This window comes from Octopus sinensis, linkage group LG24 (genome assembly GCF_006345805.1).
Source record: "Octopus sinensis linkage group LG24, ASM634580v1, whole genome shotgun sequence".
In the NCBI taxonomy this organism is placed as follows: Eukaryota; Metazoa; Mollusca; class Cephalopoda; order Octopoda; family Octopodidae; genus Octopus; species Octopus sinensis.
The window spans coordinates 8,606,069-8,618,269 of NC_043020.1; the positions used below are offsets into that span (position 1 = coordinate 8,606,069).

The 12,201-nt window shown below is 36.2% G+C and overlaps 1 protein-coding gene across 2 annotated transcripts in view; it reads left to right on the forward strand.

The window, feature by feature from the left end:
• The first annotated feature begins 1,457 nt into the window (after positions 1 to 1,457).
• LOC115223845 overlaps positions 1,458 to 12,201 on the forward strand; it is an 87,021-nt gene continuing 76,277 nt past the window's right edge. Inside the window, exon 1 of one of the 2 annotated variants that reach the window (XM_036513001.1) lies at positions 1,458 to 2,309. In XM_036513001.1, the coding sequence (XP_036368894.1) occupies positions 1,586 to 2,309 (724 nt within the window). In that variant the 5' untranslated portion in view covers positions 1,458 to 1,585. The remainder of the gene's footprint in view (positions 2,310 to 12,201) is intronic. The other variant, XM_029794529.2, reaches the window with a different exon arrangement.

A 12,201-nucleotide genomic window follows, 5' to 3' on the forward strand; every position in this document is an offset into this window, starting at 1 on the left:
GAGTGTGTTTGTCCCCCTAGCATTGCTTGACAATCAATGCTGGTGGCTTATGTCCCCGTTACTCAGCGGTTCGGCAAAGAGACCGATAGAATGAGTACTAGGCTTACAAAGAGTAAGTTCTGGGGTCGATTTGTTCGACTTAAAGCGGTGCTCCAGCATGGCCACAGTCAATGACTGAAACAAGTAAAAGAATATTGCCCTCCCCCCCCCTAATTCTTTTTAATTTTAAGCACAGGGCCGGAAAGTTTAATGAGTCGAATGGGAGCTGGGGTTGTAGATTAAATCGACCCGGGACTTGACATTTTATCGACTCTGGTTGACATAATATATATATATATAATATATATATGTGTGAAATAGAAAGATGAATAATCTTGTAGTAGATTAATCAAAAGATTAACCGATACCTAGTAGCAATCTGCGTTCAGCTCCATTTCTTCAATTCACCAATAATGTTTTATATATATATATATATATATATATATAATATAGAGAGAGAGAGAGAGAGAGAGAGAGAGAGAGAGAGAGAGAGAGAAGGTGGGGGAAGCAAAATTATGATTTTAATTCAGAACGTAAAAAGAAATAGCTGCAGCCGTGAAGTATTTTAGTTTATAATGTTTATGATTGGCATGAGTCACAGATAGAGTCGAGCTGATCAACTCTAGTACTTCAATTCGGCGATCTTTCGTCTCTAGTAGACCTTTCCGTCGATTTCCGTAAAAATTTTTTTTTTTTTTACATATGGGCTTGCGGGAACTTTTGAAGTAATATACATACATATACACATACACCGAGTAAAAAATTTCAGTTATCTCTTTCTTTCACACATTACTCTGTCTCTTCACACACACTAACAGAAGCACTTCACTTACACAACATACTGTCTGTCTCCCACACCCCATCAAACACACGCACACACACATGTACATCAATGCTTCCCATGCACGGTAACTTCAAAAGAACTTCCCTCGTCATACAATCGCTTTCTCTTAGTCTCTTTCGCTCTCATTACTTCAAAAGTTCCCGCAAGCCCATATGTAAAAAAAAAAAAATAGAAGTTTTTACGGAAATCGACGGAAAGGTCTACTAGAGACGAAAGATTGCCTTCAATTTTATCGATCCCAGAACGATTTAAAAAAAAAAAAATGCTGACTTCGATGGGATTTGAACCCAGAACGTAAAGAGACGAAGCCTAAACATTGCTTGACATTTAATTGAGCAAACAGCGAATTGCACGGATAGTGGATTTTGCAAGGTTGAAAAATCGTCCCAGTTTCGACTCTGTGAGCCATAATAATAATAATGATAATGATAATTGTTATCAGGAGTAGCCGAGTCGAGCAGCTGGTGTGTACTTAGTAAAATAAAAACGACAAATATATATATATATATATACTAGTACACACACCTATAACTATTCCCTCTCTCTCTCTCTCTTTTTTCACATACATACACTGACATATACTACACTTTTATAATGCCTGCTACTGTCACGGCAGTCGCACGGCTGTGTGTTAAACTCTAGTGCACAGCTTGGGGTAAGTTCTGGTTTTTTCTTTTCTTCTCCAAGTGAGGCCAACATGGTATGATGATGGAAAAAGTGTTGGAGACTCAGTTGGATAACATACACGAAACAGTCACCAGCGAACAAAGATCAGGTCGGCAGGACAGGGTACACAGCTCCGACGACGATGTTTTCCTCACGGGTACCACTCCACCCACACGTCGGTCAAACGTCGCTACGTTTGGCAAAAGTCCACCACTCATGTCTTCTACGAGTCCCAGATTGGCGAAATCTTCCTCTCACTTCAGTGACAGCAACGGCAAAGTCCGTCCGCACAGAGGCAAGACTTCGTCCGTCGATGATCGTTTACAAGGGACCTTCATGCACCCAGCTGTATCTGCTTCTGCTTTAACTTCGGGGACAACTACAACATCAACTTCAACCGCGGTGCCTGTCTCAGAGGCAGACCCAGTCCACTGTTCTGCTATCAACTCTAACGAGAAACATGACAAGACGGGCGAGTCTAGTCCAACAAACACTGGATATTTACCGGATCATAGTTATGGAGGGGCCACATATTGCAGACAATCTCGACCCCGTGGTTCTATCTTTGATGATTTACTGTTTGAAATTTATGATCAGTGGTACGATAGCTACCGAGACAGCTTTGATAGCGACACATTTACGGAATATTCGAGTGCTGCGGAGATACCACATTATTACACAACGGCCAGGTGGGAATATAACTTGGAAAGCGAAGATAGGAGGATAAAAAAATTCAGCCGTGCTTATTTGGAAAACCAAGGTAAGGGTGTTCGTTGGTAAGGCTATCATAACTTATTTTAGTTTTATATTTTGTTCAACTCTCACTAAGCCATAATTAACGACGTTTTAAGTGTGACAACACCCAATATATGTGTGTGTGTGTGTATGTAGGTCCCGGGTTGAGTCGGGGTTAACCACAGTAAACAAGGTACTCAATACATAGCAGAGTAAAGTAATTTATTTTATAGAAGGAGCTTCTACAGGACTAGAACTGTTTCATTCAGATGAAATCTTCAGGAAGCTGAAGATTTCATCTGAATGAAACAGTTCTAGTCCTGTAGAAGCTCCTTCTATAAAATAAAATATGTGTGTGTATATATATATATATTTCCTTTCGGGGTAACAAGTTCAAAAGAAGCTACGTTCGACCACTTGAATAAGTACTCAAAGATAAGTCTGAGGGTGAATAAATTTTTTAATTCATAATCATTTTATCGGACTAGCGATTATAAATATATATATATATATATATATATATATATAGCTCTGTATATCTTTTAATTGCCTTAGCAAATATGCTATCCCCTATCAGTTATAGATTTGGCTGTTATTTCTAGCAGCATAGAGTCTTCTTCGCTGTCGGTTTCTTGTTTTATAAATAATTATATATAAAGATTTAACGACCAAATAGCAAAATCTTTATATATTGATACCTGTTGAAACGGGTCCCCATTCCTTCTTTAAAAGTCTAATCAGTTTGATATTCTGTCTATATTTCGCTTTTTATTTCTTTAAGTTAATTAGTTTGCATTTAAACTCAACAACTTTTGATAAAAACCGATTCATCTGTCCGACACCGACTTTTTTGTTGTGTATCTGTATTATTATTATTATTATCATTATTATTATTATTATTATTATCATTATTAATATTATTATTATTATCATTATTAATATTATTATTATCATTATTATTATCATTATTATTAATATTATTATTATCATTATTAATATTATTATTATCATTATTATTAATATTATTATTATCATTATTATTATTATTATTATTATCATTATTAATATTATATTATCATATTATTAATATTATTATTATCATTATTATTAATATTATTATTATCATTATTATTATTATCATTATCATTATTATTATCATTATTATTATTATCATCATTATCATTATCATTATTATCATTATTAATATTATTATTATTATTATTATTATTATCATTATCATTATCATTATTATTAATATTATTATTATCATTATTATTATTATTATTATCATTATTATTATTAATATTATTATTATTATTATTAATATTATTATTATCATTATTATTATCATTATCATTATTATCATATATTATTATTATTATTATCATTATTATTATCATTATCATTATTATTATTATTATTATTACTATTGCATCGCCAGTTAAATAATTTGTATTAATAACCTCCTGGTGACTCGCAGAATTCTCACAAATTGTGTTAGCATTTACTATAGTTGTTGCTTGTTTAGTCATATCATTATTTGACCCCACCCGCCTTCTTTTATCGGCGAAACATTGACAGTGAGTCAAACCTCTGAGCACATTAACTGTTCCTTTTGATATTGATTAGACACAAGGACACACATTTTACGTGTGACTGGGATTGTGGTTGCAACAAGAGAACACGGCACCACAGGGCAAAAAAGAGACTTTTAACGTCCCCACTTTATATGGTTATCCTCGCTTTTACAACCCTACGTTCAAATTAGTCTTTTTATTGCGTTTTTACGGTCCTAAATTAAAAATTGTTGGCAAACTTTCGTCTCTAGTAGACCTTTCCGTCGATTTCCGTAAAAATTTTTTTTTTTTTTTTACATATGGGCTTGCGGGAACTTTTGAAGTAATGAGAGCGAAAGAGACTAAGAGAAAGCGATTGTATGACGAGGGAAGTTCTTTTGAAGTTACCGTGCATGGGTAGCATTGATGTACATGTGTGTGTGTTTGATGGGGTGTGGGAGACAGACAGTATGTTGTGTAAGTGAAGTGCTTCTGTTAGTGTGTGTGAAGAGACAGAGTAATGTGTGAAAGAAAGAGATAACTGAAATTTTTTACTCGATGTATATGTATGTATATTATTTCAAAAGTTCCCGCAAGCCCATATGTAAAAAAAAAATTTTTTTACGGAAATCGACGGAAAGGTCTACTAGAGACGAAAGATCGCCCAAATTAGTGTTTTTATTGCGTTTTTACGGTCCTAAATTAAAGATTGTTTCATGGCCGGACGTCCCCACATGCCAAAATTACTAATAAGTTAGTGGACATTGTTGTTATACGCCGAGAAGTTTGTTTAGTTTTCGATTTAGTACTTGCTCTCCAATTGTATGTTAACTGTGAGAAATATTGCGCAAAACGTCTCTTAATTCACAAGAGTTGTGCCTATGAACAATTTGGAAAATCTGGCTGAGGTGACCGACCACTACTTTATGTTAATTAAAGTGTGAAGCGATAGGCCAGAGGAAATTTTGTACCCCTTTCGCACTTGAAACTGGCAGGGGTGACTGCGCCCTTCTCCCACACTTACTACGCCTCTGGGGGTAGAAAACGATCGTTTATATCGATCCTATTGTTTGACTGGTATTTATTTTATTGATCCTGGAAGGATGTAACGCAAATCGACTTCGGTAGAGTTTAAAATAGGAAATGTAAAGCCTATGTGATTGTAGAAGTAGTCCACTTCCGGAATCGATAATAAGTTCCAATCAAGTTTTGGTATCGGTTTAATCAATTATACATTCTCCAAAAAGAAAAATATCTGGTTTTGCGTTTATATTAAAAATTATTTTCTTTTGAACGGATCCGAATGTTAAAAATTCCTGCCTTCTTTACTAGTTTTCAAGCATTTTCTGTGATAAACTCCACCCATCTAACACCCGTGGACATATTTACAAAGTAAGAAAACAGCACAGCTCCCATGACTTCAGAAAACATTTTTTTCACGCTGAGAGTTGCTGAAGCATGGAACAAACTGCCGGCATCGGTTGTTAGTTGTCGGAGCACTGCATCCTTCAAAACTTCCATGCTTCCTGAGATTCGCCAACACTACACTTGATTTTCTCCCCTCCATACACACACAAGCATGTTCACTTTCCAGACATTTCTACATTACTGCATGTACTTTATATGCACTTTCTGACAAGTTGTGGTGCACCTGAGCATTGTATACAATAATTTCATTATTATTATTATTATATAAAAGAGTCGGAATGACATGGAAATTTCGTCATAGATTTTTTTTTCAGGACGTCAACTTTGACAAAATGACAATATGTTTAGGCATAGTTCTAGACTTCGTTGGCATTCGTTTTTCCTCAAGAAAAAGTTTCAAAAGAAATTCTAGCTGGTAGAATCGTTAGCGAGTCGAACAAAAATGCTTAGCGGCAATTCTTTCGGCTCTTTACGTTCTGAGTTCAAATCCGTCGAGGTCAAATTTGTCCTTTATTTTATCGACCCTTTTAGGGTCGATAAAATCAACTCCGAGTCAAGTACTGGGGTCAATGTACTCAATTGCCCCCCCTCAAAATTGCTGGCCTTGTGCCAAAATTGGAAACCACAACTATTAACGATAAACGAGTTAGCAGAGTCGTTAAAGCGTTGAGAGAAATATGCTTTGTTTTGGGTTCGAATTCTTCCCAAGTTAACTTTGCCTTCCATCCTTTAGGAGTCGATAAAATAAAGTACCCGTGAAGTGCTGGGCTTGATGTCATCGACCAAACTCTACCTCAAAACTTTCGGCCTTGGAGCGCGTCGGACAAAATACTCAATGGTATTTCTTCCGGCTTTACGTTTTGATTTTTAAATACCACTGAAGTCGACTTTGCCTTTCGGGGTCGATAAATTAAGTACCAGTTACGCACTGGGGTCGATGTAATCGACTTAATACCTATGTCTGTCCTTGTTTGTCCCCTCTGTGTTTAGCCCCTTGTGGGTAGTAAAGAAATAGGTATTTCTTCCGGCTTTACGTTTTGATTTTAAATACCACTGAAACCGACTTTGCCTTTCGGGGTCGATAAATTAAGTACCAGTCGAGCACTTGTAGCTGATGTGGTCGACTAGCACCCCCACTTAACACCCAGCTCTTGCGCCTATAGTACAAATATTATTACTATTAAAGTTTCTGGTGTATATAAATAAATGTTTGGATGGGTTTTAAGTTATCGGAAATTATATATTACATTCCCCAGTTTACAAATAAATCATTATCATTTTACATCAACGACCGCCCAAATTAATTAAACTGAGTTAATCACCGTTGTATAGTATATTTCATAGACATATAACAACACGCCTTAGAATTTTTGTAGATATCCAAGTGGGGGTTTCACACTTAATGTAAATAACACTTTATAAGACACAAGAGCCTGTAATTACTAAGATTAATTAAACCGACTTAATTAGTGTTTTATTGTACATTTTATAGATAATGAAACCCCATGGTTTAGAAGTTTTGGAAAAAGTCTCACAGATTATATAGCATGCTGTTTCTATTCGGGCCCCATTCCGTTTTGTAGCGAGAGGTCATTGTTTATGGTCGATAAGCACTATGGCATACCTACACAAGTTTGCCCCAACCGACTTTGCTTCCTTGCAACTTCCAGAAAAATGGACATTTTTTAATGAATTTTTCTACAAACAGACTTCGGATGGTGTAGATTCGGTTTATATGGGAATTTGTTGTGAAAAAAAAAAAAAGAAACTTCTGTGGGTTAGGAGAAGTTTCGGAAAATTCACTCGGTCATCTTTGTTTCCTTATAACTTTCAGAAAAATAGATATTTTTTGATGAAATTTTCTGGAAATAACCTTCAGAATTTTGTAGATTACGGTTGTATCGGAATTACATATAACTTTGATAAGTTTCGGCCAATATAGGCCCAGACTATGTCTAACTTAATAACACCACCTGATAAAAAAAATTTTTTTTAATGGTGGTTTCGCGCACACACATACACTGACACATCATATATACTCTTTTACTTGTTTCAGTCATTTTGACTGCGGCCATGCTGGAGCACCGCCTTTAGTCGAGCAACTCGACCCCGGGACTTATTCTTTGTAAGCCCAGTACTTATTCTAAGTGACGGGGACATAAACACACCAGCATCGGTTGTCAAGCAATGCTAGGGGGACAAACACACACACACATACATATATATATACATATATCCGACAGGCTTCTTTCAGTTTCCGTCTACCAAATACACTCATAAGGCTCTGGTCGGCCCGAGGCTATAGTAGAAGACACTTACCCAAGGTGCCACGCAGTGGGACTGAACCCGGAACCATGTGGTTTGTAGGCAAGCTACTTACCACACAGCCACTCCTGCGCAAAATGTGAAACTTGAAATTTCGAAAAAAAAAAATTGCGTTGTGTGTATGTATGTGTGCGTGCTTACCATTTTTCTTTTCACATCAAATTCCAGTACAATTGTTATTTACCTACTTAATGTTATGAGGAAACAACGCTAACTCGAATGAATTTTCAGAAACTCCTCTCCCCATACCCGGAAAGTTTTTTCCACAACGAATTCCGATACAATCAATCAAAATATGAAGGGTGTTTGTAAAAAAAGATCCATTAAAAATCTTTTTCTGGAAGTCATGAGGAAATAAAATCGGTGGGGTACTCTTGTGTAGGTATGCCATTTATGTTAGGAGTTCCTACGTACGTTTCACCATTTTTTTTTTTTTTTTTAATTTCGAGCTTTATTTTGTAGATATACTTATGTGTGTGCGCTTAACAATTCTTTTTCACATTTAAATTCCGACATAATCGTTATCTACATCAGCTGAATGGGATTTGTAGACATTTTCATTGAAAACTATCCATTTTTTTCCCTGAAAGTTATAAGGAAACAGTCAGGGGCGGGGAGCACACATGTGTATGTGTCTCTCTTTTACTTGTTTCAGTCATTTGACTGCGGCCATGCTGGAGCACCGTCTTTAGTCGAGCAAATCGACCCCAGAACTTATTCTTTGTAAGCCTAGTACTTATTGTATCGGTCTCTTTTGCCGAACGGCTAAGTTACGGTGACGTAAACACACCAACATCGGTTGTCAAGCAATGTCGGTGGGGGGGGGGACAAACACAGACACAAACATATGCATACACACATACACATTATAAATATATATATATATATATATATATTATATATATATACACACACATATATACGACGGGCTTCTTTCAGTTTCCGTCTACCAAATCCAGTCGCAAGGTTTTTCAGAAACTCCTCTCCCCTTTCATACCCGGAAAGTTTTCCTGGGGTCGATTTGTTCGACTAAAGGCGGTGCTCCAGCATGGCTGCAGTCAAATGACTGAAATAAGTAAAAAAATATATATATCCGTGTAATGAAAAGCAGAAGACAAAGAAAATTCTTTAACATATCCTTAATTATAAGTTACAAATGTTTCCAAACCATCTCCATTTGCAACGCGAAAATTCCAAATGAAAAATCAGGTAATATTTGCGGTTTTAAAGGCGGCGAGCTGGCAGAAACGTTAGCACACCGGGCGAAATGCTTAGCGGTATTTTGTCTGCTGTTTCGTTCTGAGTTCAAATTCTGCCGAGGTCGACTTTGCCTTTCATCCTTTCGGGGTCGATAAAGTACCAGTTACGCTCTGGGGTCGATGTAATCGACTTAATCCGTTTGTCTGTCCTTGTTTGTCCTCTCTGTGTATAGCCCCTTGTGGGTAGTAAAGAAATAGGTATTTCGCCTGTCTCTATGCTCTGAGTTCAAATTCTGGTACTTTCGGGGTCGAGAAATAAAGTACCAGTTACGCACTGGGGTCGATGTAATCGATTTAATCCGTTTGTCTCTGTGTTTAGCCCCTTGTGGGTAGTAAAGAAATAGGTATTTCGCCTGTCTTTACGCTCCGAGTTCAAATTCTGCTGAGGTCGACTTTGCCTTTCATCATTTCGGGGTCGATAAATTAAGTACCAGTTGCGTACTGGAGTCGATCTAGTCGACTGGCTCCCGCCCCAGAAATTTTGGGCCTTGTGCCTAAAGTAAAGACTATTTGCGGTTCTAGACATTGGAGAGGCACTTCATCAGACTTGCATCCAAAGGTGGGCTGTCATATTGTGCGTCCGTCTTTCAGACCTTGTTATTAAGAAAATATCGGGAGGAAAAAAAAATTGTGTGGATGCGGGATGAGTATGTGGGGTAGATATTATGTGGCGGGGGTCAAGAGGATGGATACGCATAATGATACGGGAATGGAAAACGATCAGAAGACGACGGAAGTGAAGTAGGAAAAGAATTGGGTGAAGAAAAGGAAGAGGGAAAAGTAGATACAGTGGGCAGGGCTGCTTATAGCAAAAAAGGTTTATATATCTACTAGCAGTATCGCCCGGCGTTGCTCGGGTTTGTAAGGGAAATAACTATATAATCATTTTTAGAGAGTTATAGCCAAAAAATAGCAAAAAAATGCATTAAAAACGGGAAAAAAAATGGTAAATTTTTTTTAAATCGTTGACTCATCGTAGACATTTTTAGAGAGTTACTTCCCTTATATAATAGCGAAAAAATGCATTAAAATGGAAAAAAATTATTGTAAATTTTTTTTTAAATCATAGACTCATCGTAGACGCGCGCTAATACCCAGAAGGGCTCGATATGAATCACGACTATAAGATACCCGGTTTTGGATAAACTGCACCGCAAAATGTGGGAGTAGTTAGGAATCTAAATCGTAGGAGACAGACACACAACTTCTCTTTTATATATAAAAAATATACACACACTTGAATCTGCAGATGTGCTTCGTGAGGACAAGCCCATTGTTACTTATACTGGCAGTGCTCCAACATGGCCACAACCTTTGCGCTGAAACGTGTAAAAGAACACACACATATATATATACAATGCTTTTTTTTTTCTTTTGCAAATGACATTTTAATCTTAATTAGTAATGTAATAGCTATACACACCGTGTATTTATTTGTCGTTTACACAGTGTCATATACATAAATTCGTATATACACCTGTTGCACCGCCGACTGCCGGTTATATTTTAGAAGTGACCGACATCCGACAACTTAATTAAAGGGCATAATGTAAATAAAACTATGTTGACGTCGTGTCTCTCTGACTTGGCCAACTGTTGTTCAATGATTCACAATATATCCACACACACACACACACATATTCATTTTGTTATTTTTTTACTCACGGCATTTGACTGCGGCCATGCTGGAGCACCGCCTTAAACGAGTGTAGTCGAGCAATCGACCCTGGTACTTTTTTAAGCATAGTACCTATTCTACTGGTTTCTTTTGTTGAACTGTAGTTATGGGGATATATATATATTATATATATATTATATATATATATAATATATATATATATATATATATATATATACCGCGTGTATACCGTTGGCGATTTTTTTCCTCTGTCTTCCCTTCTCTGGATCTTTCCTTCTCCTATGTTTCCGACGAAGAGCTCCGCTCGAAACGTTAAACCATCCTTCTTTCCTGAGCGTCCAATAATACAATAATACTATATTTGTTCCACATCCCCCCGTTGTTGTGTTTCTGTGCTTTCATGTTTGGATTAACTTTATATATATAAATTTATATATGAGGATAATATCGATATTTAAGTATCAATATTATCAAGTGGCCAGCATGGAAAAAATACCGTACAAAGCTAATAATTTTTAACATGGTGTCTCTCGGACACCCTCATTTTTAATTGTTATATATATATATATATATATATATATATATAATATATATATATATATATATAAAGTGTGTGTGTGTGTATATATATGTATATGAGAGGGGTAGTAAAGTAAATAGACAGGTTATGGATAAAGAAGTCGCATTTTAAGTTCACATTCATTTGAACCTACTCTATATTAACTCTCTATCTATCTATCAATCTATCTATATACATCTATATAAATATTTTTATTTCTTAGTTGAAAAAGGAGTTAAGAAACCATAAGAATCAAGTCACAGTTAAAAAATAAAGGTGGAAACGCACAAAAGTATGTTTAGAGATTGTTCGATATTTGTTGCATTGAGTGACTTTTTATAAAAAGTAAAGGATCTTTTCGGTTTGAACGGCAGTTTTTCTAGCGGTGTCATATGAAATTGTCACCCATAATTATGACCCTAGTATCGATCTATTGCATTTCAATCTGTTTTAGGGTTGGTTAGGGGTGGGAGGAAGGTATCTTTTTTTTTTTCTTCAGAAATGTAAATAAACCCAATCTGTTTCTTAAACGAGGGACATATTCATACAGCACAGAATGTTTTCACCTCAATAGACGTCATTGATTGGTTGAAATTGCAGAAATTGAAGAAGAAAAAACAACAAATATCTTACAAAGTATAGAATTTTCTCAATAAAGCCAAGAGAAAAAGATGTTTTATAAACACATTCTACCAGTATACGAAGTTTAAAAGTGTTTAGTTAGGTGGAAATTATTTGAAAAAACTGCCGTTCAAACCGAAAAGATCCGAAAGTGCAAGGAAGTCCATCATGCGCGCGCGTTTATCCCACCGCTTGACACCTGGAGTTCATTTGTTTACATCCCCGTGACTTAGCGATTCGGCAAAGCGGATTGATAGAATAAGTATCAGACTTCAAAAAATAAGTACTTGTGTCGATTTGTTAGACTAAAACCCTCAAGGCCTGGTTCCAGCAAGGCCGCAGTTCAATGACTGAATCAAGTTAAATATAAACTTTATTAATGGAGGGGGCGAGCAGATATTTTTGAAAATATTCTTTATTCCAATAACCATTTACCGTTCAAATGGGTCCTGATGCAGAGCAACGACCCTAAACATGCTACATTTCACTATGTATCAAGCATTTTCATTTGTGACTCAAAAAGAAAACGA